General features: G+C 35.9%; 2 protein-coding genes across 3 annotated transcripts in view; both read right to left on the bottom strand.

Annotated features, from left to right (window-relative positions):
* The window catches only part of LOC135643122 (probable protein phosphatase 2C 44), a 6,746-nt gene extending 347 nt beyond the window's left edge, over positions 1 to 6,399 (bottom strand). The window contains exons 1-5 of the mRNA XM_065159733.1: positions 5,976 to 6,399; positions 1,317 to 1,565; positions 738 to 1,014; positions 487 to 641; positions 1 to 91 (exon numbers count right to left, since the gene is read on the bottom strand). The exon at positions 1 to 91 is cut by the window's left edge and continues 347 nt beyond it. Of these exons, the coding sequence (XP_065015805.1) occupies positions 1 to 91; positions 487 to 641; positions 738 to 1,014; positions 1,317 to 1,565; positions 5,976 to 6,008 (805 nt within the window). The 5' untranslated portion in view covers positions 6,009 to 6,399. The remainder of the gene's footprint in view (positions 92 to 486; positions 642 to 737; positions 1,015 to 1,316; positions 1,566 to 5,975) is intronic.
* Positions 6,400 to 6,538: 139 nt separating this feature from the next.
* Positions 6,539 to 14,937, bottom strand: LOC135643123 (peptidyl-prolyl cis-trans isomerase CYP20-1-like). Of its 2 annotated transcripts, none has more exons than XM_065159735.1 (7): positions 14,780 to 14,937; positions 14,155 to 14,233; positions 12,978 to 13,025; positions 12,784 to 12,807; positions 7,127 to 7,309; positions 6,970 to 7,045; positions 6,539 to 6,888 (listed from the first exon to the last, which is right to left on the bottom strand). In XM_065159735.1, exons 1-7 carry the CDS (start codon positions 14,867 to 14,869, stop codon positions 6,750 to 6,752), a joined length of 639 nt encoding a protein of 212 aa, XP_065015807.1. In that variant the 5' UTR covers positions 14,870 to 14,937; the 3' UTR covers positions 6,539 to 6,749. The 2 variants fall into 2 exon arrangements, with proteins under 2 accessions (XP_065015807.1, XP_065015806.1); XM_065159734.1 differs by having other exon boundaries at positions 14,768 to 14,918.
* Between the last annotated feature and the right edge of the window lie 9,710 nt (positions 14,938 to 24,647).

Below are 24,647 nucleotides of genomic sequence, written 5' to 3' on the forward strand. Positions count from 1 at the left end.
TCGCCAAGGCCTCTGTCGTCAAACGTTTTGCTGCAGCCCGGGGATCCTTTATGGATTTTATAAGGTCAACAGCTTCCTGGTTCTTCAGTACCTGTAGAAAGAAGTGAAATTTACCCACCAATACCCAGAGTTGCTTAATGAGTTCATTATGATAGAACTAGAAACATTCCCAATGCAAAAACAGTTAATGGGTTCCTTCCTGATGCCATTTGAAATCTAATAAGGTGTTTATTATTGGACATAAACCTTGGAAGAGAAAAACCTTTCGCAAAAAAGACTTGTGTGTTTGGATTCTTCTATCCAATGATACCATGCTTCGCTTTGAAGTGACTTTCTTCTATATTACAAGGTTGAGCTATGCAATCAGCAGCTGATATATATATATATATATATATATATATAATAATAATAATAAAGAGCTTGAAAAAGAAGATTATAGCACATTTAACTTAATGCAGGAGCAGTCGAAGGATTGAGACCACTAACCTTCCACAGTCCATCACTTGCAAGTATAACAAACTCCATTGTGAAGTCTATTGGCACGCGTCTTACATCGGGTTCTGAACTTAAATGTGCCTGGAGGCTTTGATCACCAAAAGCCCTTGCAACTGCAAGTTGGCCATTGACTCGAGGAACATCACCTGATCACAGCAAGAAGTTTCCAGACCACCCAATAGTGCTAGAGTTAGTCGATACTGCCGAATAAAGTTCAAAGCATATATAGAAGAAAATTTTACCCGGAAAAGTCGTCACAAAACCCCCTTGCTTTTCAATCCTACTTCGCTCAACATGGGGCTCATGATCAACAGTCAGTTGATTAGCAGCACCTCTTTCACACAGGACAGCTCTGGAGTCACCTATGTTTGCTATCCACAAGTCTTTGCCATCAATTACAATTGCTGTCACTGCAGTTGAACCCCCAGGCCCCAGCTGTTTTGAATTTTCAAGAATAGATTTATTTGTGGAGCAGTAAGCATTCATTATTGCTGATTGAGGATCTTTCCAGAACAAAGGCTGCAGTAACAATGAAGAAATGTCTCATATCATATTGAAGAATAAGATATGATATGGGAAGTCAAATTCTCAACTCCATACAAAATAATTGACAGAAATATATACTCTTCAAATAAAATAGAACTTGGTTAGCTTTAAATGTACTAAGGGGAATGTGTCATTCTGCAACTCCTACATTAATGATCATCTTGCACCATATCTTTTTTTTTCAGATTGTAAAATGTACCAAGACAATGTTCCTACTAATGGATAAAAACTACAAACTAGAAGAACATGGATGGTGAAAAAGGAAGTACAAATACCTCTTCGAGTATATTGTTGAAAAGGTTGGCTTTCAAGTAACTCGGTACACTATCTCCCATATGGCCATCAAAAATAGCAAATAGACCTAGCTCATGATTGTTCTCATAGCTATATTGAGCCACATGGTAGTCTTCCATGTCGTGACCTGATTTCCCTTTCACCAAATGGAATCCATGTGATACTTTAGTACTCGACAGCTTACTCTGTCCTTTCCCAGTATCAGCAGATGACTTGAGACATGCCGCACTCTTCAGCAAATAAGACAATAAAAATATGGGCAAGAAAGCATCGGTACATCTTACACGAGGAATTAGAGTATTAAGAACTTGAAACAAAAAAAAGTAGTCCCGGAGATTTTCCATGATTTACAAAGGAAACAATGGAATCACCACGCAAAACAGAAAAAGAAAAAAATTCAGCTAAAAATGGCAAAATTGATACAATGATTTCTTTTGAACAGCTTAAGGCATATGAATAGAGTCTGAAAAATGGCAAGGATAACTAAAGAACCACGTGGGTATTCAAGTCTGCACAAGGATAGAGTGCACTTCAATTAACATGTTTGTCCTAGACATAAGCAAATGATGAATATAGGAGCCTTAGTTCTTTACCAATATTACAATGTATTAAAAGTGAAATCTTTGAAGTCATGTTGTTCCAGCACACCAGAATTGGAACTTAGGTACCTAGCCACAGGCTAAAGCATGAGACTATCAAAACTCGATTTTATATGAGTTGTCACTCGTATGTTGGAAGGGCCTGGACCTTGAGACAATAGTAAAGTCGCTCTTTTGCGACTTGGGAGACTAAAGTTCATGCCACGAAAATAATCTCTTTATATTTAGAGGGAAGCATGTGTACATTGACCCTCCCCAAACCCTATTGGCATGAGTCTCGTACACTATCACTGATATCTTGGAATTTGGTGGCATGCAAGTCTGTTTGCTGCTTATAGGTACATACAACAACAACAAAAATCATTAGTGACAAAGTGCTCATAGAACTTTTATCTACTTAGACTCATAAGGATAGATGACTACAATTTTTTAGCTTCACACCTACCATATTCTCAAAAAAAGAGTTTTCTAGTGACTTATTTCGTGTGTTCTTAAAAATTTGATAATTTTGTAAGTGGACAATTGCCAGGTTCTCACAAACAAAGTTTTGTAATGACTCACCTAGTATGTTCTTAATAAAAATAATGACAATTTTGTGAATTAACAGTGGCCAGGTTCTCGGAAATAAAGTTTTGTAATGACCTCTAGTATGTTTAAAAACAAATAACAAAAAATTCCTAATAAATTTGCAACCATATACAAATGGAAATTCAAGCTCCACAAACACATTAGAAACGAAGTGTACTTTCAAAGACTAGCCTAAAATTGTGCAACATGTTCTCTTCTTCCTTCAGCACATGTATACCTTCCTTTCTTTCATGATAACTTTAGCTTTCTTACCATGATTAACTATAAGCAGGACATGATCATCAAGCATGACAAACATTTCAGACTGGTCACTAGGAACCTAATATAATATTGTTTACTTGCTGTGCACCAACTAAAGCATATTGCAAATGGATAATTTGTATCTCAAACAACTAGTGACGAAGAGCTAGGTGTACTAGTCCTCCCTCCTCCATATCCACCCTCTCTCTCATATCCTTACATGTTTGACTTTTACCTCCTGGGTAAGAGCATGCACATTATTACTGCATAATTTTAAAATTAGACATCATCAACCATTCAAATTAGACATCATCAACCATCCAAAATTTTCTATGAACATAATTATGTGGTTTACTTCGTGAACATATTTATATTCTAATGAGTGTTCTTCATATTCTTATTTAACCTTCGAAAATAACATATTTATCCCTTTATTATGTATCATTATTATATATTTTAAATATTTATGAACATTGAAGGGATATCAAAATATTTATTTTAAATATATATGAATGATTTATATTATTTATTTATTTATTTAATGTGAATTTAGAGAGGTAAAATGCAAAAACCAATAATTTATTAAATATATTATTTTAAAGAAACAATTATACATCATTATTTTTGGATGATGACCATCAACTAATGCATATAATATATAGTGATTTTTATGATACTAAATATATGTATATGTATATGTATACATACATATATAAAGGTATATGTATACACATATATATATGTATATATATAAATATATATGTATACATATATATATGTATACATGTATACATATATAGTATATATATAAATATATATGTATACATATATATATATATATATGTATACATATAAATACAAATATATACATATGTATACATGTATACATATATATATATATGTATACATATAAATACAAATATATACATATGTATACATGTGTATAAATACATGTATACATACATATATATGTATACATATGTACACATATATATGTATAAATATATAAAAATATATATATATGTATACATATTTATAAATGTATACATATGTATACATGTATACATATGTATATATATACATGTATATACATACATATATACATGTATATACATACATATATACATGTATATACATACATATATACATGTATATATATATATATATATATATATATATATATATATATATATGTATACAATACATATGTATACATGTATACATATGTATATATATACATGTATATACATACATACATGTATATATATATATATATATATATATATATGTATACATGTGTATACATGTGTACATATGTATAAATATACATATATGCATGTATGTATATACATATGTATACATGTATATATATGTAAAAATATGTATACATGTGTACACATGTATACATCTGTATAAATGTATACACATGTATACGTGTGTATACATGTAAACATATGTATATATATACATATATGTATGTATGTATATACATATATATATATACATACGTATACATGTATACATATATATATGTATATATACATATATATATATATATACATATATATATACATACATATATATGTATACATATACATATATATACGTATACATATATATGTATATGTATACATATATATATATGGATAAATATATATATACATATGTATACATATATATGTATACATATGTATACATGTATATACATACATATATATGTATATATAAACATATATATTTATACATATATATGTATCCATATATATGTATAAATATACATATATATGTATGTTTATATATGTATACATATGTATACATATATATGTATGTTTATATATGTATACATATGTATACATATATATGTATGTTTATACATTTATATGTATGTATATTATATGTATACACATATATATGGATACATATATATGTATACATATATATACAAATATATATATGTATATATATATGTATACATATGTATACAAATATATATACATATATATGTATGTATATATATGTATTCATATGTATACATATATATATGTATACATATGTATGTATATATATATGTATACATATATGTATACATATACATATACATATATATATACATATATATATACATATACATATACATATATATATACATATATATATATATATATATATATATATTTATACATATTTGTATACATATATATATGTATACATATGTCTACATATATATATATGTATACATATGTCTACATATATATATATGTATACATATGTATACATATATATATATATATATATGTATACATGTATATATATATATACATTTATATAGGGGGAAACCACTGTTGCACTTTAATTATCTGGTAAAGAAATTCATAGGCTGTTACCTTGCAAGTTTGTACTCACAGGAGTTTAGAATTATTAGTTAATCTGAGCCTTTATGCTAAACTTCCAGTTTTTATACATTAATTTGTGCTTCAAATGCAATCATCCATGACGTTGGACAACATAATAAATCCTACGTGTATAAGTAGATAGAAACTGAAAAATCAGTGACATCCAAGTAATGAAGAGACAAGTAAACCTAAAACCCAGAAACTAATCAAGATACACAACTTCTCCTTGACTACCCAGATTTTCAATCAATTGGATAACACGCATGCAAAAAAAAAGAATATAGTCAAGAGATTTAGCATGGAAATTTCTGCTCCTAGAACATATAAAGAAGAAAACTATCGGGAAATATGAACTTCAACACCAGCTTTATGACACCAAATGAGCTTTATGACACCAAATGATAGCAATAATGCTTAGATTCACAAGCAACACTTTTGTAGAACAAATTACTATAATTCTTAACAATAAGGAACATTTTGTATCAAGTAATACAAAGGATTGTAGTGGTTTCCTATTAACCATCCAACTGTTATTAAATGACTACGATTCTCGTGGTTACTGCGTCCAATTACGGATTAAAGCAACTTCCTATTTGCCTGAGTTACATGTTGATTGAAAAGAGCTCTGATCCATCGGCTTCCACGACCAAAACGCCTCCTAGATGTAACAACCACAACCCTAAATCCCTTCCTATTTCATCAAAACCAGAAACAAACACCCACATCTGCTTTGGTCGAGAACTGATACAACGAACAAAGAGGGGGGGGGGGGGGGAGGGGGAGAGAGAGAGAGAGAGAGAGAGAGAGAGAGAGAGAGGACCTTGATGATGTTAAAGAACTCGGACTTCTTCATGGCGCCGGAACTGAGAGGTGCATCCGATCAAACAGGAATCTAATGGAAGTGATGTTATCGGCAGCGAAAGGAATCCCGAAAGGAATCGTCTGATTAGGCGAAGAAGAAGAAAAAGAACAGGGCAAATCTTCCAAACCCATCAGTCCGCTTGACTTCGTTTTGTAGTCGATGAATAATGCAACGACAATGACAACGACAAATGGTGGGCGGTCTCGCGTTTACCTGCTTCCTCCTCTTCTTCTACATGGAGTCGTAATCCTATTCGTATGGTTATCATCGCATCTTCCTGGAAGTTTCCTCCTCTTTGACTTCCCGCGCACTTCGCATAAGGGACCTAAATGTAAAAAAGTTTAACCTTCTCCTCGGTAATTTATCAGACTATTGTGGTTGTTTTTGCAAAAATCTCACCTATCATGTGTTTATTTAACCTTATATAGGTATCGACTTTTAATTAAAGGACTACAAATTTGACCAAATCAGACAACCCCAATGTATATAATTGCTAGCACCCAAGAATTCCAACATAGACCTAAATGAAAATCAAAAGATTCACATTGATTTGACGGCGAGATATGATTCAGTAGATCAGTCAAAATGAAAATTGTAGAAAACCACAACTTAGCACATTGTAATAATCAATTCTAGTAATGTCCAAGCAGAATGTCGAGAACAATAACAGACTTATCAATCAGAAGCTGCACGCCAAGTAGATAGGGATATTAGCGGAAGAGCTAAGTTGTGTCACAGAGGCAGTTCACCGCTGTCGGCGATTACAACTTTGCTTTTAGGTGAACCGTTCTGCCTCCCTTCTGCTTCGATCTTGTACACCACATCCATGCCGGATAGGACTTTCCCAAAGACAACATGCTTACCGTCCAACCTACGGAGAAAAATGAAGCAAAAAATTCAGCAATTACTAACATCTTAGAAGAGGATGAGAACTAGGGTGTGTGACAAATACCAGCTAGTTGTTACAGTGGTGAGGAAAAACTGAGATCCATTGGTATCAGGGCCAGCATTTGCCATCGACAGAAGTCCTACACACATAGACGAACATAACAGGGTCAAGTTTTTGGCAAATGGACCCAAGAAAAAGGAATTTATAGTTGCCATCTTACCTGGTCCTGTGTGCTTGAGCTTGAAGTTCTCATCAGCAAATTTTGATCCATAGATTGATTCTCCACCCCTCCCATCTCCAAGTGTAAAGTCACCTCCTTGAATCATAAAGCTGGGTATGATTCTGTGAAATGCACTCCCCTTGTAGTGAAGAGTTTTCCCGCTTTTGCCTATACCTTTCTCACCTATAGTAGTGCATATAACAGACATGAGATGATATAAGAAATCTTTGGCAGTAACTTATCTTTCACATCACAATATTTATAGTTCAATTAAAGTACAGATTAAACTATTTATTGTACTTCTATAGGCACTTGCTAGGATAATGTTTATCTAGTACCAGGACCTGTCGAGCAAGATTAAATGTGGAGCTTCTTGATTCAAAAAACCTGCATTTTTGTTTTGTAACATGATAAGGGATGCAGGACATCCCTTCCCGTGAATAACAAAAGTTGTTCTTATATTTCCCCTTTCCGTATAGAAATGCAATTCTCTTTCAAGATCATGAGCTTTTATGTACATTCATTAGTCCATTTGGTGCATTTTAGGAGTGCCAGAGTTTGGATGGAAAAGAACACTCCTAACAATGGTCCCTGTTTCTTCTCGTGTCTCTTTCAAGGAATGGTTGTGCTTGCATGGTTTACTTGAATCTTTCCACCAGTGAGGTTCCTAAAAACAGCTGGTTGTAGGTTAGTCATGCTGTCACGGACAAAATTCTAAACAGGATGTTTTATGCAATGCTTATGTATGTCCGTGTCTTTTGGTTTGTTCATACTTTGCACAGCATGTAAAGGGACAGTCAAAGGCTTAACAACCTCATTTTAGTTAGGTTTGGCGACCGTCTTAAGTTTGTAAATAAAGGTTGTGTCATGTGAACACTTGTGAGAGATATTCGGTCTGTAGTGAAAACCATTTTGACCCTTTGTTGTGCAACCGTTCAGAACTTGTAAAGTCTTTTTGTAATTTGTATTGGCTATGAAGTGTTTTCTGAAATATTTGTTTATGGATCCCAAGTGAGACACTTTTTCTAACCCGTTTTCTCTTTTGTAGGTCCTAAGGGACCGTGGAAGGTTTCAGGGAGGCTGACCTTTGCGGACGGACACGCAAGGGTGTTGCACGACTTAAGCAAAACCAACTAAGTCCGTGACAGATGATATCAGAGCGGGACAAGCACTCATAAAAACACTTGGCATGCAAACATAGGGGACCTAGCGAGGCTGCATTGAGAGCAGCCAGCACGCGCGACCGTTTGGGAGAAAACGAGCATAGAGATGTAGAGAAAATGATTCGCTCAAAGGAGCAGGCATTTGAGATTGACATTCAGAGGAATGATCAATCCTTCGCGCAAGAGGCATCACGAGAACAAACAAGCTTGGAAGAATACGTAGCGCACAAAGTTGGGATGGCTGAGTTCGAGCTACGGCTCGACGTTGACAACCATACTTGATGGTGCTCAAGGCAAGCGAAGCGCTTGGTAAAGGATAAGACCATGCAAGGTGGAATGGATTGCTCAGCGACCGAAAAAGTTATGCAAAGCTCACAGAGGTGAAGGAAATTGTTAACTCAAATAATTCGGTACTCATGCAAGGGCTTGTATGCGGATGATGGAATGTTTGTGGTCATCCCAAGACGACCGAAACTCGACGTCATGGAGCATTGAAACTTTCTCTTCGGTATGAGAAGGATACGTCCATAGATGGCTGAAGTGTGCAGCGAGTTCAGCATGTTGCTAGGCCTTGAGTGGTGTAGCAGAGGTTGTATTGACATGGAGTCGCAATCTAGCAAGTGCGTTTACAGGAGACAGAACAATGCATAGTTTGTTCAATAAGTTGGAGTAGTCCAAGGGGATAGTGATCTCCGAAACTTTTAGAGGCAAGGAAACGAAGTGAGATGTTGCTCCAACAGGATAGATATTCAGGAGGGATAAGTCCCGGCTCTCTAGAGGGAGAATCATGTACAACGAACCGCACATGTTGAGGAGGAGTACATCAAAAACAACAACTCTACGAAGCTCAGTGGACCAAGCGAGCGACGATGAGTTGTCGCATGATCTCGCTTGAGAGAATGCATTGGTGATGCATTGCGAGATCAAGTGGGGGAGCGACCCAAAGCAACACAAATGAAGGTACACTTGGAGTTGATATGGAGATCAGACTCAATGGATGGCTGACCCATGGAATGGTCGACGCGAGGCCACCATCAACTCAATGCAAAACGAGGAGCGAAGCAACTTGGGTGTAACTTGACGACGTACCTAAGCCGCATAAAGAGAGCCAGCATAGAAAATGGAACATGGAGCAGAGGCACAGAGCTTTCCTTGGACAGAGGTCAAGGACATAAACTCTTGCAAAGGTAAGAGCGGGATCATGTCATTCCATGGGTCCTTCATTCTAATGGAGCAGACTCATCTTGCATGGTGCCAAAGACAAAGGGAACTTCTGAGCACATACACCTTATCTCGGAGACGCATTTGATGAAGGAACTAAGACGACTCAACTTGCGGAGGCAAAGTTGGGTTCAAAAAGCCTTGGCACGAGGCAAAAGGACGTGGAGACGGGTACTCTTGAAGAATATGCCACAGTGCTACCATTCAACTTGCCATAAAGGAAGCGGTGCACGACGGAGATTGTGCTAATAGGGGCAGAGGCCCAGGATCCAAACAATGGTACACCAATTTCAGCGAAGTCGATGGACTTTAGGAGCTACTAGGCGACAGACTGTCCCAGAGCCGTGTTTCATCTGAGTGTGACCCAAGAGCGAGTGGACGAAGGTTGATTGCCAAATGAGCGAATAAAATCGAAGGTGGAAGAGGCCTTGCGATGTATTGGCAAAGGCCACACATGGAGGGATCACAATCCGAGTTCATCCCATAAGGATCATAATGCAATGGAAATGTCACCAAGAGGTGACATGGTGCAACGGATCGTTGTGGAGAGCGGGTGGACGAAGGTTGATTGCCAAATGAGCGAATAAAATCGAAGTTGGAAGAGGCCTTGAGATGTATTGGCAGAGGCCACACATGGAGGGATCACAATCCGAGTTCATCCCATAAGGATCATAATGCAATGGAAATGTCACCAAGAGGTGACATGGTGCAACGGATCGTTGTGGAACAGTTCGTGGCAATGCGATACACACGAATCTAGTCTCGTGAGGGACTATATCATACAGAGGTATGATCGGGAGCTACTAGGAGCTCCACTTCGGTGAACAACACGACGACAAGAAGGGCTATGGATTCGAGTGAAAGTCATGATACCGCAGAGGTGGGTCTTCCGTGCGTGCATCGAATTTTGCATCGGATGAAAGCCTTAGTCATCAGCATATGGGGGTCGTGTACCACCGAGAGAAAAGTTCGAATGCAAATACCAGTGAGTCCCATGAGAGGGACTTGATCATGCAAAGGTATGATCAAAGTAGCTGGAGAGTTGGACTGCTCCAGAGCTCACATTTGCTTAAGGGAGCTCGGTAAGTCAGAGGACAAGGCTAAGTAAGCGAACGTTGCTACCAAGGAAGCTAAGGATAATAGAATCGGTACAAACCCTGCAACATGATGGCAGAGGCCATACATGGGAGTTGTAGTATGTCTTTCCATCGACCAAGGGGAACTGCTTGGAGAACACAGAGGTCTTGAAGTAGGGGATCGAAAAGGACGAGGAAGCGACGACGAGTACAGAGGAACTTAGGTACCCAAAACCAAGCATTACTTAGAATGGTTGTAGACTCGAAGGAGTGCCATAAAGGTAGATCTACCGATCGTGAAGAAAATTGATGCAGATGTGAGATGACGGATAGTAAGGCCATGGGCATGGCAATGCCATGGTACCGCAGAGGCGGGACTTCCGTGAAGTCATCGATCCCTTGCTCTCATGGAAGGAGAGCGCTTGGTCGTGAAAGGGGCCAAGAAGGTGGAGCATGCAGAGACAAACTCCAAGTACCGAGACAAGATTGAAGGGCAGAGGCTAAGGAACTTCATAAGATCGATGTCAACGAGCTTCTTATCAAGATAATCGAAAGTGAAGGATTTTAGATCGTGCAAAAGTGCACGACCAAGGAACGAAATAGGCAGTACACGGTGTTGTACCTTTGCTACTCAATAGAGTAAGCAGCAGGGTTGATACAGAAGACGGTACAATCCCAGGGGCGACCAAAACTATTAAAAACTTACTCCAAGTTGGGGTGAAAACTTCCTACATTCCAAATGATCAATGGCATTAAAAATGTGAATCACAGTAACTAACTCAATACAAGGAGTGCAAACACTTCAAGTACTTCAGAAATATGAGCAAAAAGTAGGCGGATGCTAGTAACAAGCTCGATAAATGGAGTACAACCTTCGAGGAGGTAACCAAAGTTAAATAACCTTCGCTTTCTCAACCCTTAAGAGAATGAGCGAAACCGAGTACCCCAATTCTCTTTTCTATCCAGCAAAGGAGCTCTGCATAAGTTCAAAGACCCTTCGAAGATAATAGAAGACAATAGTTGTCAAATCCTCACCGATAGTGATTAGTGCTACTGAGAGTAGATTCTTCGTTTCATTTCGCAATAGAATGTCAATCAAAAGCAGAAGTGATGCGAATCTACTTGGAAGTGACAACTAAGTAAAAGAAGAGTCGATGGACAAATTTTGTAGAGGAAGGACTCCAAACTTCAAAAGTTTGTGAGGTGATGCTCGTTAAAGCTCCAAAAAGCATCCACCTAGTTCAAGCAGCATGAGACATTTGAAAGACTAGCGCATAGTAAGGATAACCTTTTCCTTCATTTGAAGGATCCGTAGAAACTAATAGGAATCAACACAACTCAGCCAACCCCACACTAAAGACAAAGTCATTGGCGAGTTAAAGCAGCATGGCGGATCAAAAGTTCGACTACTCAACAACAGCAACGGAGAGCAATTGAGAGCCAAGAGGCGCATTGCAGTTAGAGTAGAAAATTGAAGACTCAACAAAGGCGAGGAGTTGCAGTTTTGACAAAGGCTTCGACGAGGACATCAAAGGAATAAGTGGGGGAGAATGTCACAGACAAAATTCTAAATAGGATGTTTGATGTAATGCTTATGTATATTTGTGTCTTTTGTTTGTTCATACTTTGCACAGCAAGTAAAGGGACGGTTTAAGGCTTAATAGCACCATTTTAGTTGGGTTTGGTGGTCGTCTTAAGCTTGTAAATAAAGGTTGTGTCATGTGAACACTTATGAGAGATATTCGATTTGTAGTGGACCATTTTGACCCTTTGTTGTGCAACCGTTCAAAGCTTGTAAAGTCTGTTTGTAATTTGCATTGGCTATAAAATGTTTTCTGAAATGTTTGCTTATGGATCCCGAGGGAGACACTTTCTCTAACCTGTTTTCTCTTTTGTAGGTCCTAAGGGACCATAGGAGGTTTCGAGGAGGCTGACCTTTGCAGACGGACACGCAAGTATGTCGCACGACTTAGGCAAAACTAGCTAAGTCCATGACAATACAGCCTATCATTCATATTTGGTGGCAAATACGAAGAGAAGTTTCTTTGTTTTCAACAAAAAATTATCAGAGAATATTAAAAAACAAGGATATTCAGACAACTTAACTTAAACTGCCTTGTTTAAAAAAATAGTCCACAAGTAAGCAATAAAAACAATTGAGAAAAGCTTAAGCATGACAAACAAAGTGCAAGCATACCTGTGCATAGAGCTCGAAAGTTTTCTGTAGAAACAGCAGAACCAAAAAAATACAGAAATAAACAAGTTAGGTGACATAATTTCATATCAAGATCACAGACATAATAGTAGATAGAAGGTAAAAAGAGTACAAGAAAGATAAATGAACATAACAAAACAATAATCCAATAAAATTAACATTTAACAGATGCATACCAGCTGTCTTAGGCACAGTTTTCCCGAAAAGACCCATAACAATGCGACCTGGCGGAATTAAATATCACATAAAAATTACTATCAGTAGTAATACTTTACAATTCATAGTCAAATCTCGCAGCAAGATAACAACAAAAGAAAACAAGTTTGAAGCATGTGTTTTCCAATTGAAATGTACACGTTTTCCAATTGAAGCATGAGGTTTCTGAACTCGGCATCTCGACCACTGATAAAGCACATGTTTGCCATCAATCTGAACACAGTGACCAGCACACAGGTTCACAAGATATTATGCACTTTGTGTTATGGCCTGTATGATTTTGTCCTTCCAAGATGGATCCTAAAAGGCACTATGGGGATAAAAGACTTGCTAGTTCTTATAAGTCCATGACCCTCCAACACCTAAGTGAGACTTGTAAGTATAACCTAGAACATTCAAGATAACATCAAAACAGTTCCTGCCCACATACAAAAGCTCCATTTCAGAGAAATTGCATAAGCATTCTATGTGGAAATAAACCTTCTCCTTATGCTAAAGGCTAAATTTCCTAAATTCTAATTATCCTAGCCGAATAACTTGTCATTCAGAACAAATCCAGCAAGCACATTTCTGGAAAAAAAAAAAGACAATTGCTAAAGGTTAGTTTTTCACGTATATCATGCTTTGGCAACATTATGCATTAAGAAATGCATTAGACTGGTGCATCTTCCTGATAATAGGTCATCTTATACCCAATGAAGACAGATCAACCTGCAATTTTATTGACTAGTAATAAATGCTCCGCAAATATTCTTAATCTTTTTTGCCAAGCTACAAATATATGATGTCTATGTCCAGGGGCTGCCTTCAGGTTTCCAGAAAAGAAATCTGAATAAACAGAAAGAAGCAGGAAAAAGCTAAAGCTTTCGTTTACTTAGTTTGAAGCAGTCTGAAGCTACTACAAAGTACCACATGCAATATGCAAATAAGAACACATGGCCGTGCCATAAACATAGGTGCAAGGTGGACCAACATAGCCCTTGGAAAAGTAATTATATTCATCCAGATAACAAAAGAAAGCTTTATTTAATCAAATATTATCAGCTCAGAAACAACAGTGGTTCAATTTTGTCTATAATCATGGTGAATAGTAATACACTGCGGGGATTCATAGGGCATGAACTGTCAAATGCATACCAGCGGGTTTTCCACCAATCTCGATATCGAAGTAGACCTTGTGTGTTACTTCCTTTAGGCTATCTTTAGATGCTTTAGCCTGAAACAAATAATTGAATAGCGAATGAGAACTCAACGGAGGACCTCCCACAAGCGCTCATTACAATCTACACTAAGGGTATCCAACTCAAAATTATCTACTCTACGCATATGCTCCCAAATAGCGCGTAAGTCGGAAAAAGTGTAACACAAGGCCAATTAAGTGGGAAAAATCCCAAATAAATACTATGCAAGGCAAGCAAACGAGCCTTAAGAGAAGAAAAAGAGGAAACCATGAGGTTCCTTTCTTTGTGGATACGCAAGCAAACAACAAACTATCAAACAGATCAATAAGAGAAAGCAGTAGAAAATCGAAAAGAACAGCTCATGGACACTTGATCTCGTTCCATCGAAAACAGGCAATAACAAGGTTGTGAGACGAACGAGGGGCTTTCCGTAGAAATCAACGAATAGATGGTTTCTTTTCCGTTAATCCGATCATCCAGGCGAAAAATCCAAGAATTGATTCAAGAAAAATCTGAAAACATAGAGAGGGAAGGCGACGGATGAAGGCGCATCGAATGGATGGATGTACATATATAAGAACCTGCACGAGGACGACGGCGCCGATGAAGAGGATGAACCACCGCAGCCACGTCGCTGCCGCCGACCGCTGCTTCGAAGCCATCGTCGGCATCTCTCTCACGTCGGCGATGTCAGAACTGGTCGGCCTCAAGCAATATAGCAAACCCTAAAATAAAATAACAGTAGAGGAAGGGAAAATTGTCACGTGCAATGCACGTGATCAAATGCACGCTCTTTAGGCGGACTCATGTCACGTAACATGGCCACGTCGAGTCAGTAATTTTATTTTTCGTAATAGTTTTATCGATGCCTTTTTTTCAGAAATTATTTCATTTTATGGATCAATTGGTTTGGATAAAGATAGTTTCTGTGCGTTCAGACAAAGTCTTGTATAAATAACCTCAGTAGTGTCTCTCATCTATTGTGCATAATAGCATGAGACCACTCCTCCTTTGTCATTAAAATCGATCACATTCCAAGGAGAAGGAGAAGACGCGCCAACCTTAATAACCTTAATATCAAGATAGAATCTTAAAAAATGAAGCGTTCGTTGACTTTGTTAGGAACTTTTTTATCCTTTGACTTGGATGGTGGATTCTACCAATCGAACTTTTATCCTTCTCTCGATAGACTCAGCAATCAAATCAGGTCAAATCAAATAAGTATAGTAACATTGACCTTATGCTCGACTACAATTACAATTAGATTGTTACCCTCAACAAACAACTTCAGCTTAAATGGTCGACCATGCCAAAATTGAATGAAACATAATAATAATAAGAGATAAAAATGTCACTGATTCATATATCAAAACTCAGGATGATCATGAACTCAGTGATACTCCTAATATTTTTAGCTCATTTTGCTGATTGGTGCAATAACTTGTGGACCAACCTTTCCACTTCATCCAAACTTTGTCTTCCCTCCATTCTTTCTTTCTGAGTGAGATCAAGACAATTATCAGCTTTACGAGATAAAAGCCCAACACAAACTGTTTTAATGTGAAATAATTCTATGTCGACTTCTGGGATATTCTTAAACTTTTACTCCACTGTTATTATTTCTACCTGACTGATGTTCGTTCATCCCCAAGAGATTCAATCTTTTTTTTATTAAGAACATTTGTCTTATTATTTCTTATAATATCCTTTATAAAATTTTAGTCGAGAATCAAGCCAATAGATTAAAATCTAATATAGCCTCCTTATGAATCATGAATAATCTATCTTCATAAAAAGATAAAACTATACATGATAATATATTCATTGCCACTAAGTTGGCTCACTCCACGAGCAACTCCAAATACAAACACTCTCTTGTCCTTGTTAAACTTAATTTAGAAAAAATCTTTAACTCAATATCTTGCACTACCATCAACAATACCCTTCATAAATTGAACCTTCCTTTTAAATTTATTATTGGATTATGGTCTCTGTCTCTCTCCTATATTCTTTTGCCTAATTAACAATTAATAGTTAGCTTAGTTGATGGGAGGCAGGAGGAGGGTCAAACAAGATAACCCTCTATCATCTTATCTTTTTATTCTTGTCCAACAAATTATTTTATCTCTTATATTATTTGACCTTTAGAAATATAACTAGGATGATAAAAATTTCTCTCCTAATCTTCGTTGATTATTTGCTCTTAGCTTTTAGTCCAACCATTAGTCTTGTTCTCTTATTCAAAAGACCCTGCACACTTTCAAAAATCTTACTAACCTTTAAAACTAACATTGACAAATCTAACATCTACTTCCCAAAATACTACTCTGCCTCTGCCAAATATAATATTTGCTCATCCTTGGCTATCAGGAGGGTGTGTGACCATTTAAATACTTTGGTACAGGGATCATTTTCAACATATACTAGTTGATAAAACTTTAGATAAGATTCAAGATTAGTACAAAGGGCTCCTCTCCTAAGCGAGGAAAATTATGCTCATCAATTTTGTCATTAATTCTCTAGATACTCATATCCTTTTAAATTATTGGATCTTTGATAAAATCTTAAATAAAATCTCCTCTCTTATGTGAAATTTCTCCTGCAATTACAACAACATAGCATGCATCTCATTCACCTAAAATCTCTAGTGTTCTCGACATTATGGGTCATATCATTATCGAAAAGACTATTTATGCCAAAATAATCACACGGATCCTCAATAAAGAGGATTATATTTAAGTTAAGATCTTCACTTCTAAGTATGACTCACTAGAGCCTCGAGAGAACAAAACTTCCAACAGAACTTCCAAGGCTGCTCGTTCCCTTTAGCCTAACCCAATCATTAAAAGGTGAAAGATTTATTGGCACTAGGCCCTCCATTTCATGTTGGGAAGACTAGTGGCTTAACAATAACCCTTTCTCTAAAATGACATAAGATATTAGTGTTCATGCTATGCATCATTTTTCTTTTGGTCTTATTATGGATGGCTCCTGGTGTATTCCTTCAATTTTAATTATGTTTCATTCTTCTCCGATTAACATGATTCGAGCTATGTACTCTCTCTACTCCAATAATGACAAATGGACTTGAACACTTAGCACATCTAAAAATACCACAGGAAGTAGTGCCTAGTTCTATTTAATCATGAGATTGAACCCTCAAGAAGAGAACTGTCTAATTGGACGGATGCTTGGAAATTATGAGTGGCATTTAGAAGTTCTCTTTTTAGCTTTGAAATATCGTTTATCTAGACCATATGCTAATTGTCATTTTCTCATATTTTCTTTTCATGTTGAATCTCGGATTTTGATGATGAAATCAATTGATAAGTTTGTCATCTAATGTGCATTTAAGTGACGGAGGACTAACTTCGATTAGAAAAGATAAATCGATTAAAGTAGGAGGAATCAGACGTTGAACCGGAGCAAACATGTTAGAAGATTGGACATCGGGTCGAAGGATCGGTCGACGTATCGACAGAAGGCTTCGGTCCGTGAATTCAAGCATTGGGCCAGGAAGATCGGATATTGCACTAAGAAAATCAGATGTTGCGAGAAGACAATATGCTGATTAAGCAATACGCCAAAGGAAAGGACGATGCGCTGAAAGATCGGACGAAGTATCGAAAGAACCAATAACATGCCGAACAACGTAGGATTCGCTTATGATTGATTATATCTACATCAAGTTAGTTTAAGTCTAATTGAATGGTTTAGAATATAATTAGACCAACTCAATTAGAGGCCAACTAGACCCAAGTTTGAGTTATGTTGGGCCAAGTGAAAGGCCCAAATAGTGACCCAATAGGTGGCATCGTCGTGACATAGTCTTCGAGACTATGTCAGGCAGTGGTACCATCGGTCTGAGTAGTGGTACCGCCCAAACTCAATCTCTGAGACTGTCAGACAGTGGTACCACTCAGGCATAGTCTCCCAAGCGATGGTACCACCAAATTAGGCGGCGGTACCGCCTAGTGTTAGTGCTGCAAGCGATGGTATCGCCCAGCACATGCGGTGGTACCGTCAGGACCCGGAAAACCCAAGATGAGACCTTTTTTTGCTCCAATTTTGAAACCATTTATGGTCTATAAATACCCCAACTATTCTTATATGGAGTAGTAAGAATTGAGCATGAAATTAAGTTAAAAAAGGGGGAAAGAAAAATTAGAAACTCTCTTAGGATTTAGAGTCCCTTCTTCCTAGTATTTAGAAAGTTCTTCTAAAAGGAGAAGTGAGATATAAGAAAGAGAGGTTGTAAGGGTTGTCTCCCAAATCCATGAAAAGGAGAAAGAGTATAAAAGGGTAGTTGATCTTTGCCCATTGAAAGAAGATCATTAGTGGATGCTAGTGGCCTCGACAGAAGAGGAATCGACATAGTGGATGTAGGTCATGATGACCGAACCACTATAAAAATCTGGTTTGCATTTTTATTTGTGCAATTTACCTTAGCGTAAATATACTCACTTGCTTTACTTTTTCATTACACTCTCTCTTACAAATGCTTTCAAGTTTAAAATCTTTCTGAAACAAGTTTAATCGAAATGAAGATTTTTGAACCGACAATGTTTTTATCTACTACACTAATTCACACCCCCCCCCCCCCCCCCCCTCTTATTGTTGACTTGTTCCTAGCAGTTGGTATTAAAGCCACGTTATTTCTCACTTGGTTTAACACCCAAGAGAAATGACTCTTTTCGGATTTCAAGAGAGTCACTCTCTCATTTGTCTTCCATGTTCAATGTGACAAACTACATATATTGGAAAACTCGAATGAGAGTTTTCTTGCTTTCTTTATATTTAAATTTATAGAATATTATTAAAAATAATTTTCAAAAGTCTTGATTGGAATAAGTTGGAGAAGAAATTTTTTTCCTTAAATGCAAAGGCTATGAATGCATTATTTTGTGTTTTAGATAAAAATGAGTTCAATCGAGTGTCTATTTATGAAATAGAATATTGAAGACATGTACACCTGTTTTACGGATGTCGTCAATAATTTAAAAGCTCTTAGTAAAAGTTTTTCGAATCTTAAACTTGTGAATAAAGTTTTACGATAACTTTTTAAAAATTAGAATTTGAAAGTAACGACTACTCAAGAATAAAAAAACTTGAACTATTTTCCTCTTCAAGAACTTATCGGGTCATTAATGACATGAAATGACATACAAGGTATATGATGAACATGAGAACAACCTTCCAAAAAATAGGAAGGATTTGACACTTAGAATAAATGAAGACCACTTGAGCGAAAGCTCAAGTGATGATGAACTCAAACTTCTTACTATAAAATTCAAAAGGTTCATTAAATAAAAATTAAATAATAAAAATAAACTTAAAAAGAAGTTGCTAAAAAAGAAGAGAGCACTCAAGGTGACTTGGAACAAATCGAGTTTATTCAAAGATGAAGCACAAATCGATGAAGATGAAATGACAAACTTCACTTTGATGACTCTCGATAATAAGGTAAAAAACTTAAACAAAATCCCCTTAGTTTATTTTGAAATTACTTAATACATTTCATATGTAAATTTTAAATTAGTTAGTAAAAAAAAATTAAATAAATAAATAAAAGAGGATCATGCTTTTCTTTTTCTAGTTAATTTTGAAAATGATAATGACAATTGCATGTTTTATGAAAATGGAACAAATGATAGATCTAATGCTTGTACATCTAATAAGATTAATCTTATGCATGTTTTTAAGAAGCAATGGTATGTATCATATTGATTTTCATATTACCTTGCGATTATAAATGATAATACATGATTTTTGCATGGAAGACTAAGCATGAAAAGTTAGATTCACCTAAAAAGAAAAATGCATAACTACAACAAACAAAATGATTTTGATTGAAAATGCTTTATGCTTGATGAAATCAATTTTAATGATTTAATGATACATAATAAAAATATTAAAAGTTTTGGTACCATGCTTGATGATTTTATGCTATGCAATAGATTTTGAAGTTATACATGATGATTTTTTTTTTGTGATTTATGGCTTATTGATCTTTGTCACAATGAAAGTTGTTTTTTCGGTTTTAAACATGATAAATCATTTTCAAAAAAAAAAAAATTTGAGCACACTTATATGAAATCAAACATATAAAATTAAGCATATAAAAAGAAAATTGAATTATCATTGGAATTAAAATGATGAATCAAATCTCTTGTTTGAAGAAGCCTTATGTTTAATGTGTTATACTTTTATGGTCTTGATGATTTTTATGACGAAATTTATTTTTCGATCCTAAATGTTGATGCATATTTTTATTTGGCATAAAAAGATAAAGGCATGCTTGTATGAAACAAACAACTTAAAATAAAACACATAAAAAGGGAATACAGTTTCATCTCTATCTTATTGATTTTTCGATAAAAGATTAATGAATCCATGTATATTATGCTTTTGTGAATCTCTTAGCCTATAAAAATGAATTTGAATGAGTTTTATCGAAATTATAATTTCTCGAGATTTATAATATGACATCTTTTATGAATCAAGATCTCTTATTGATCTCTTATATTTCTGTTTGCCATTTACTAAAGAGGAAAATAATCTAATTCATGATCTTGATTTCTTGATATTTGATACTTAAAATCTGAATTAAGATCATTTTCTCCTTGTTTCTTTTTTCTATTCACCAAAAGAAGGAGACTTATCCTAACAAGCTACTTGACATCTTGAGAATTTATGACTTGAGTTTTATTATGTATTACTTCCCTTCTTCGTTCTTGTTTGCAATGACAAGAGAGAGAAAGAAAATCGCTAACATCTCAAGAGATTGATAAATCAATTAATGTCATTTTGAATCTCTTATGATTTTGATGATTTGATGACTTTGAATCTAAATGAGATTTTTCCAATTGAATCATGAACATTCTCTTGATTTCTTAACTTAGAGATTTTTTTTTATGAATCAAGATTTCTTACTCTTTATTTTCATATGATTCTTGCATTTTGTTTAAGAGAAAATTTTTTATATGAATCATGTTTTTTGTTATTCACATGATCATATCTTTTATTATATGATTTTTATAATTCCTTATATTCATGAAGTATATCTTATCACCAAAATTCTCTTGATAATTTTCATGTGATGATATGAAATTATGCATGACATACTCAAATTTATGTTGATGCATACAAATGAGAAGTTATGATCATGCATGGTAGGATATAATATAATTTGACATTTTGATATCATCATAATTTGAATTATTTATGATTTGGAATGATGCATGCAATACTATGATTTATTACTAAAATGATGTACCATGAATACTTGAATATCATGTATGATATGCCCATAATGATGATTTATTTTTGGTATCATGCATGAAGGAAGGATGAAATATAAGATTTTAAAATTATACATGTTTTAATTTGAAACTATAATTATGCATAAATATATTGAAATAAGATTAATACTTTACCTTGTTAGCTTGCTGGGAGTCTGTTGGAGCATTGTCGAGAGTTCGTCGGATGTTCACCGGAAGTATGTTGGAAGAGCAATTGACGCACCGGAACAAGAAGTATAGTAAACATGTCTTAATTATCATAGTTAGAACATAAATTAAGTTAGGATTGGGAGGTAATCCCACTAACTTAATTAGGGGCCAATTGGGCCCTTAACAGGGCTGATTTGGGTTGGATTGAATAGCCCAATCAACCCCTAAAAATATGGCTGGCGATGGCATCGCCCAAAAGACCCAGTCTCCTAGGTGGTCTGGGCGGTGGTACCGCTGGCAATTATTGCTGCAAGCGATGGTACCGCCGACATTTATTGTTGCCAGCGGTGGTACCACCCCTGTCAAGCGGTGGTACCACCAGAGCTCGGTCTCCGAGCTTTGTCAAGCGGTGGTATCGCCCAATATCAGGTGTCAGGCAGTGGTACTACCCAGTAATGGCGGTGGTACTGTCAAGACCCCGGAAATCCAGGATTAGATACTTTTTGGCTCTATTTTTGAAGCCATTGGGGCCTATAAAAACCCTACCATTTTTTGTATGAAAGGGCACGAAAGCATTGAGATATTCTTGAGTTGTTGGGGTGTAAAAGTGTTGTAAGCAAGTGCTAGAGTTCTCCTCCTCCTTTTCTAAGTTTTGAGATCATTCAAGAGAGATGTGAGACTTGTAAGGGTTCTCTCATAAACCTGTGAAAAGAAGAAAGCACTGTAAAAGGTGGTTGGTCTTTAACCTATTGAAGGAAGGCCTTTAGTGGACGTCGAAAACTTCATCGGAGAAGGAATCCGAAAGTGGATGTAGGTCATATTGACTAAAACTACTCTAAATTCTGGTTTGCTTTTCATAAGTGTAAGTTACTTTAATTGCAAATCATTTCATAGCAAACTGCTTCTCCTCCTCATCTTGCTTACACTCTCATACATTTCAAGTTATTATCTTCCGATTCGATTTTCATCGAATGTATGAAATATTTTATACAAAAATCTAAGAATTTTTTGCTGCACTAATTCGCACCGCAAAGTTCACTCTCATTTTGTTTTAAACCCAAGAGAGATAGTATTTGCCAACAACCTAGAGGGCTATTCAATTACACATCCGCCCATGTTCAATGGGACATATTACATATATTGGAAGACTAGAATAAGGATCTTTCTAATTTCAATAGATTTTAAATTATGAAATATTATAAAAAATAGCTTTCAAAAGTCTTCTCTTCTAATGAACCATTAGAATGAATTGGAGAAGATGACTTTTGCTTTAAACGCAAAGGCTATGAATGCCTTATTTTGTGCATTAGATAAAAACGAGTTTAATCGAGTATCAGTTTGTGAAACGGGTTTTAACATTTGGCACACACTCGAAGCGACTCATGAAGGCACTAATAGAGTGAAGGAGTCAAAAATTAATCTTTTAGTGCATTCTTATGAATTGTTTCGAATGAAACCGAGTGAGACTATTGGAGATATGTACATCTGATTTATGGATATCGTCAATGGTCTAAAAGGACTTGGTAAAGATTTCTCAGATTTTGAATTTATTAATAAGATTTTAAGATCCCTTCTAAAAAGTTAAGATCCTAAAGTAACGGTCATTCAAGAGGCCAAAGATCTAAATAATTTTTCTCTTGAAGAACTAATTAGGTCACTAATAACCTATGAAATGACGTATAAAGCTCATGAAGAGCTTAAGGACACCCTTCCAAAGAATAGGAAGGACATAGTACTGAGAACACAAGAAGACCATTTGAAAGAAAACTCAAGTAATGAGGACTTTGATAATGACTTGACACTCTTAACAAAGAAGTTCAAAAGATTCATAAAACGAAATAAATTTAAAAATGATACTAAAAATAAATTTGAATCTAAGAAAGATCAAGTAATATGTTATGAAAGTAAGAACCAAGGACACTACAAGAACGAATGTCCCCAAGCCAAGAAGAGGACACCAAAGAAGAAGGCTCTCAAAGCAACATGGGACGACTCAAGTGCATTCGAAGAAGAGGAGCCAACCAATAGCAAGCAAGTTGCTTGCTATGCACTAATGGCCATTGGAGATGAGGTAACAAGTTCAATTGATGCAAATTTATCATTTGATGAACTATTAAATACTTTTCATGATTTATTTAATAAATACAAATCAATTAGTAAAAAATATAAATTGTTAAAAAAGGAGCATGATTCTCTTATTAGTGAGTACAATAGATTAAAAGTTGAGCATAATGATGTTAAATCTCGAATTTTGATAATGAAGTCAATTGTAATTTATTTGATCTAATCTATATGTTGAGAAAAGTGTGTAGGATTAACTACGATAGTAGTAAGAGATAAACCAGGTTTGTGCCGGAGTTAAGATCAAGATCTCATTGGGAGTTTGAGAGTTCGTCGGAAGTCCAGATGTTTGTCGGAAGTTCTACGGGAACCAACCGATAAGTCCAGTAGCTTGCCATAGAAGCTCATCGAAACTCACCAAGAAGATCGTCACAAAGTCTAGGAGCTTGTCGGAAATCCGTCGGAGCATTGCCGAGAGTTCATCAGATGTTCGCCGGAAGTACGCCGGAAGCTTGTCGGAAGAGCAATTAAAGCACCAGAATAAGAAGTATAGTAAACATATCTTAATTGTCGTAGTTAGAGTGTAAATTAAGTTAGGATTGAAAGATAATCCCACTAACTTAATTAAGGGCCAATTGGGCCCTTAACAGGGCTAAATTGGGCCGAATGAAGTAGCCCATTCAGCCCCTGAATTCCTAGCCGGTGGTGGCACTGCTTGGGAGACTTGGTCTCCCAGGAATTCTGGGCGGTGGTACCGCCCAGACTGAGCGGTAGTACTGCCCAGTGTCAGGTGTCAGGTGGTAGTACCGCCCAGTAATGGTGGTGGTACTGTCAGGACCCCGAAAATATGAAATTAGACACTTTTAGGCTCCATTTTTGAAGCCATTGGGGCCTATAAAAACCCCACCCTTTTTTGCATGAAAGAGCACAAAACCTA

This window comes from Musa acuminata, chromosome BXJ3-7 (assembly GCF_036884655.1).
Source record: "Musa acuminata AAA Group cultivar baxijiao chromosome BXJ3-7, Cavendish_Baxijiao_AAA, whole genome shotgun sequence".
Classification (NCBI taxonomy): Eukaryota; Viridiplantae; Streptophyta; class Magnoliopsida; order Zingiberales; family Musaceae; genus Musa; species Musa acuminata.

Coding starts and splice junctions, on each gene's coding strand:
- LOC135643123 (XM_065159734.1), bottom strand. CDS start 14,869: ATGCCGACGATGGCTTCGAAGCAGCGGTCGGCGGCAGCGACGTGGCTG. Junction 13,026..14,154: donor GATTGGTGGAAAACCCGCTG/GTATGCATTTGA, acceptor TAATTCCGCCAG/GTCGCATTGTTATGGGTCTT. Junction 6,889..6,969: donor ACCACTGTAACAACTAGCTG/GTATTTGTCACA, acceptor TTTTCTCCGTAG/GTTGGACGGTAAGCATGTTG.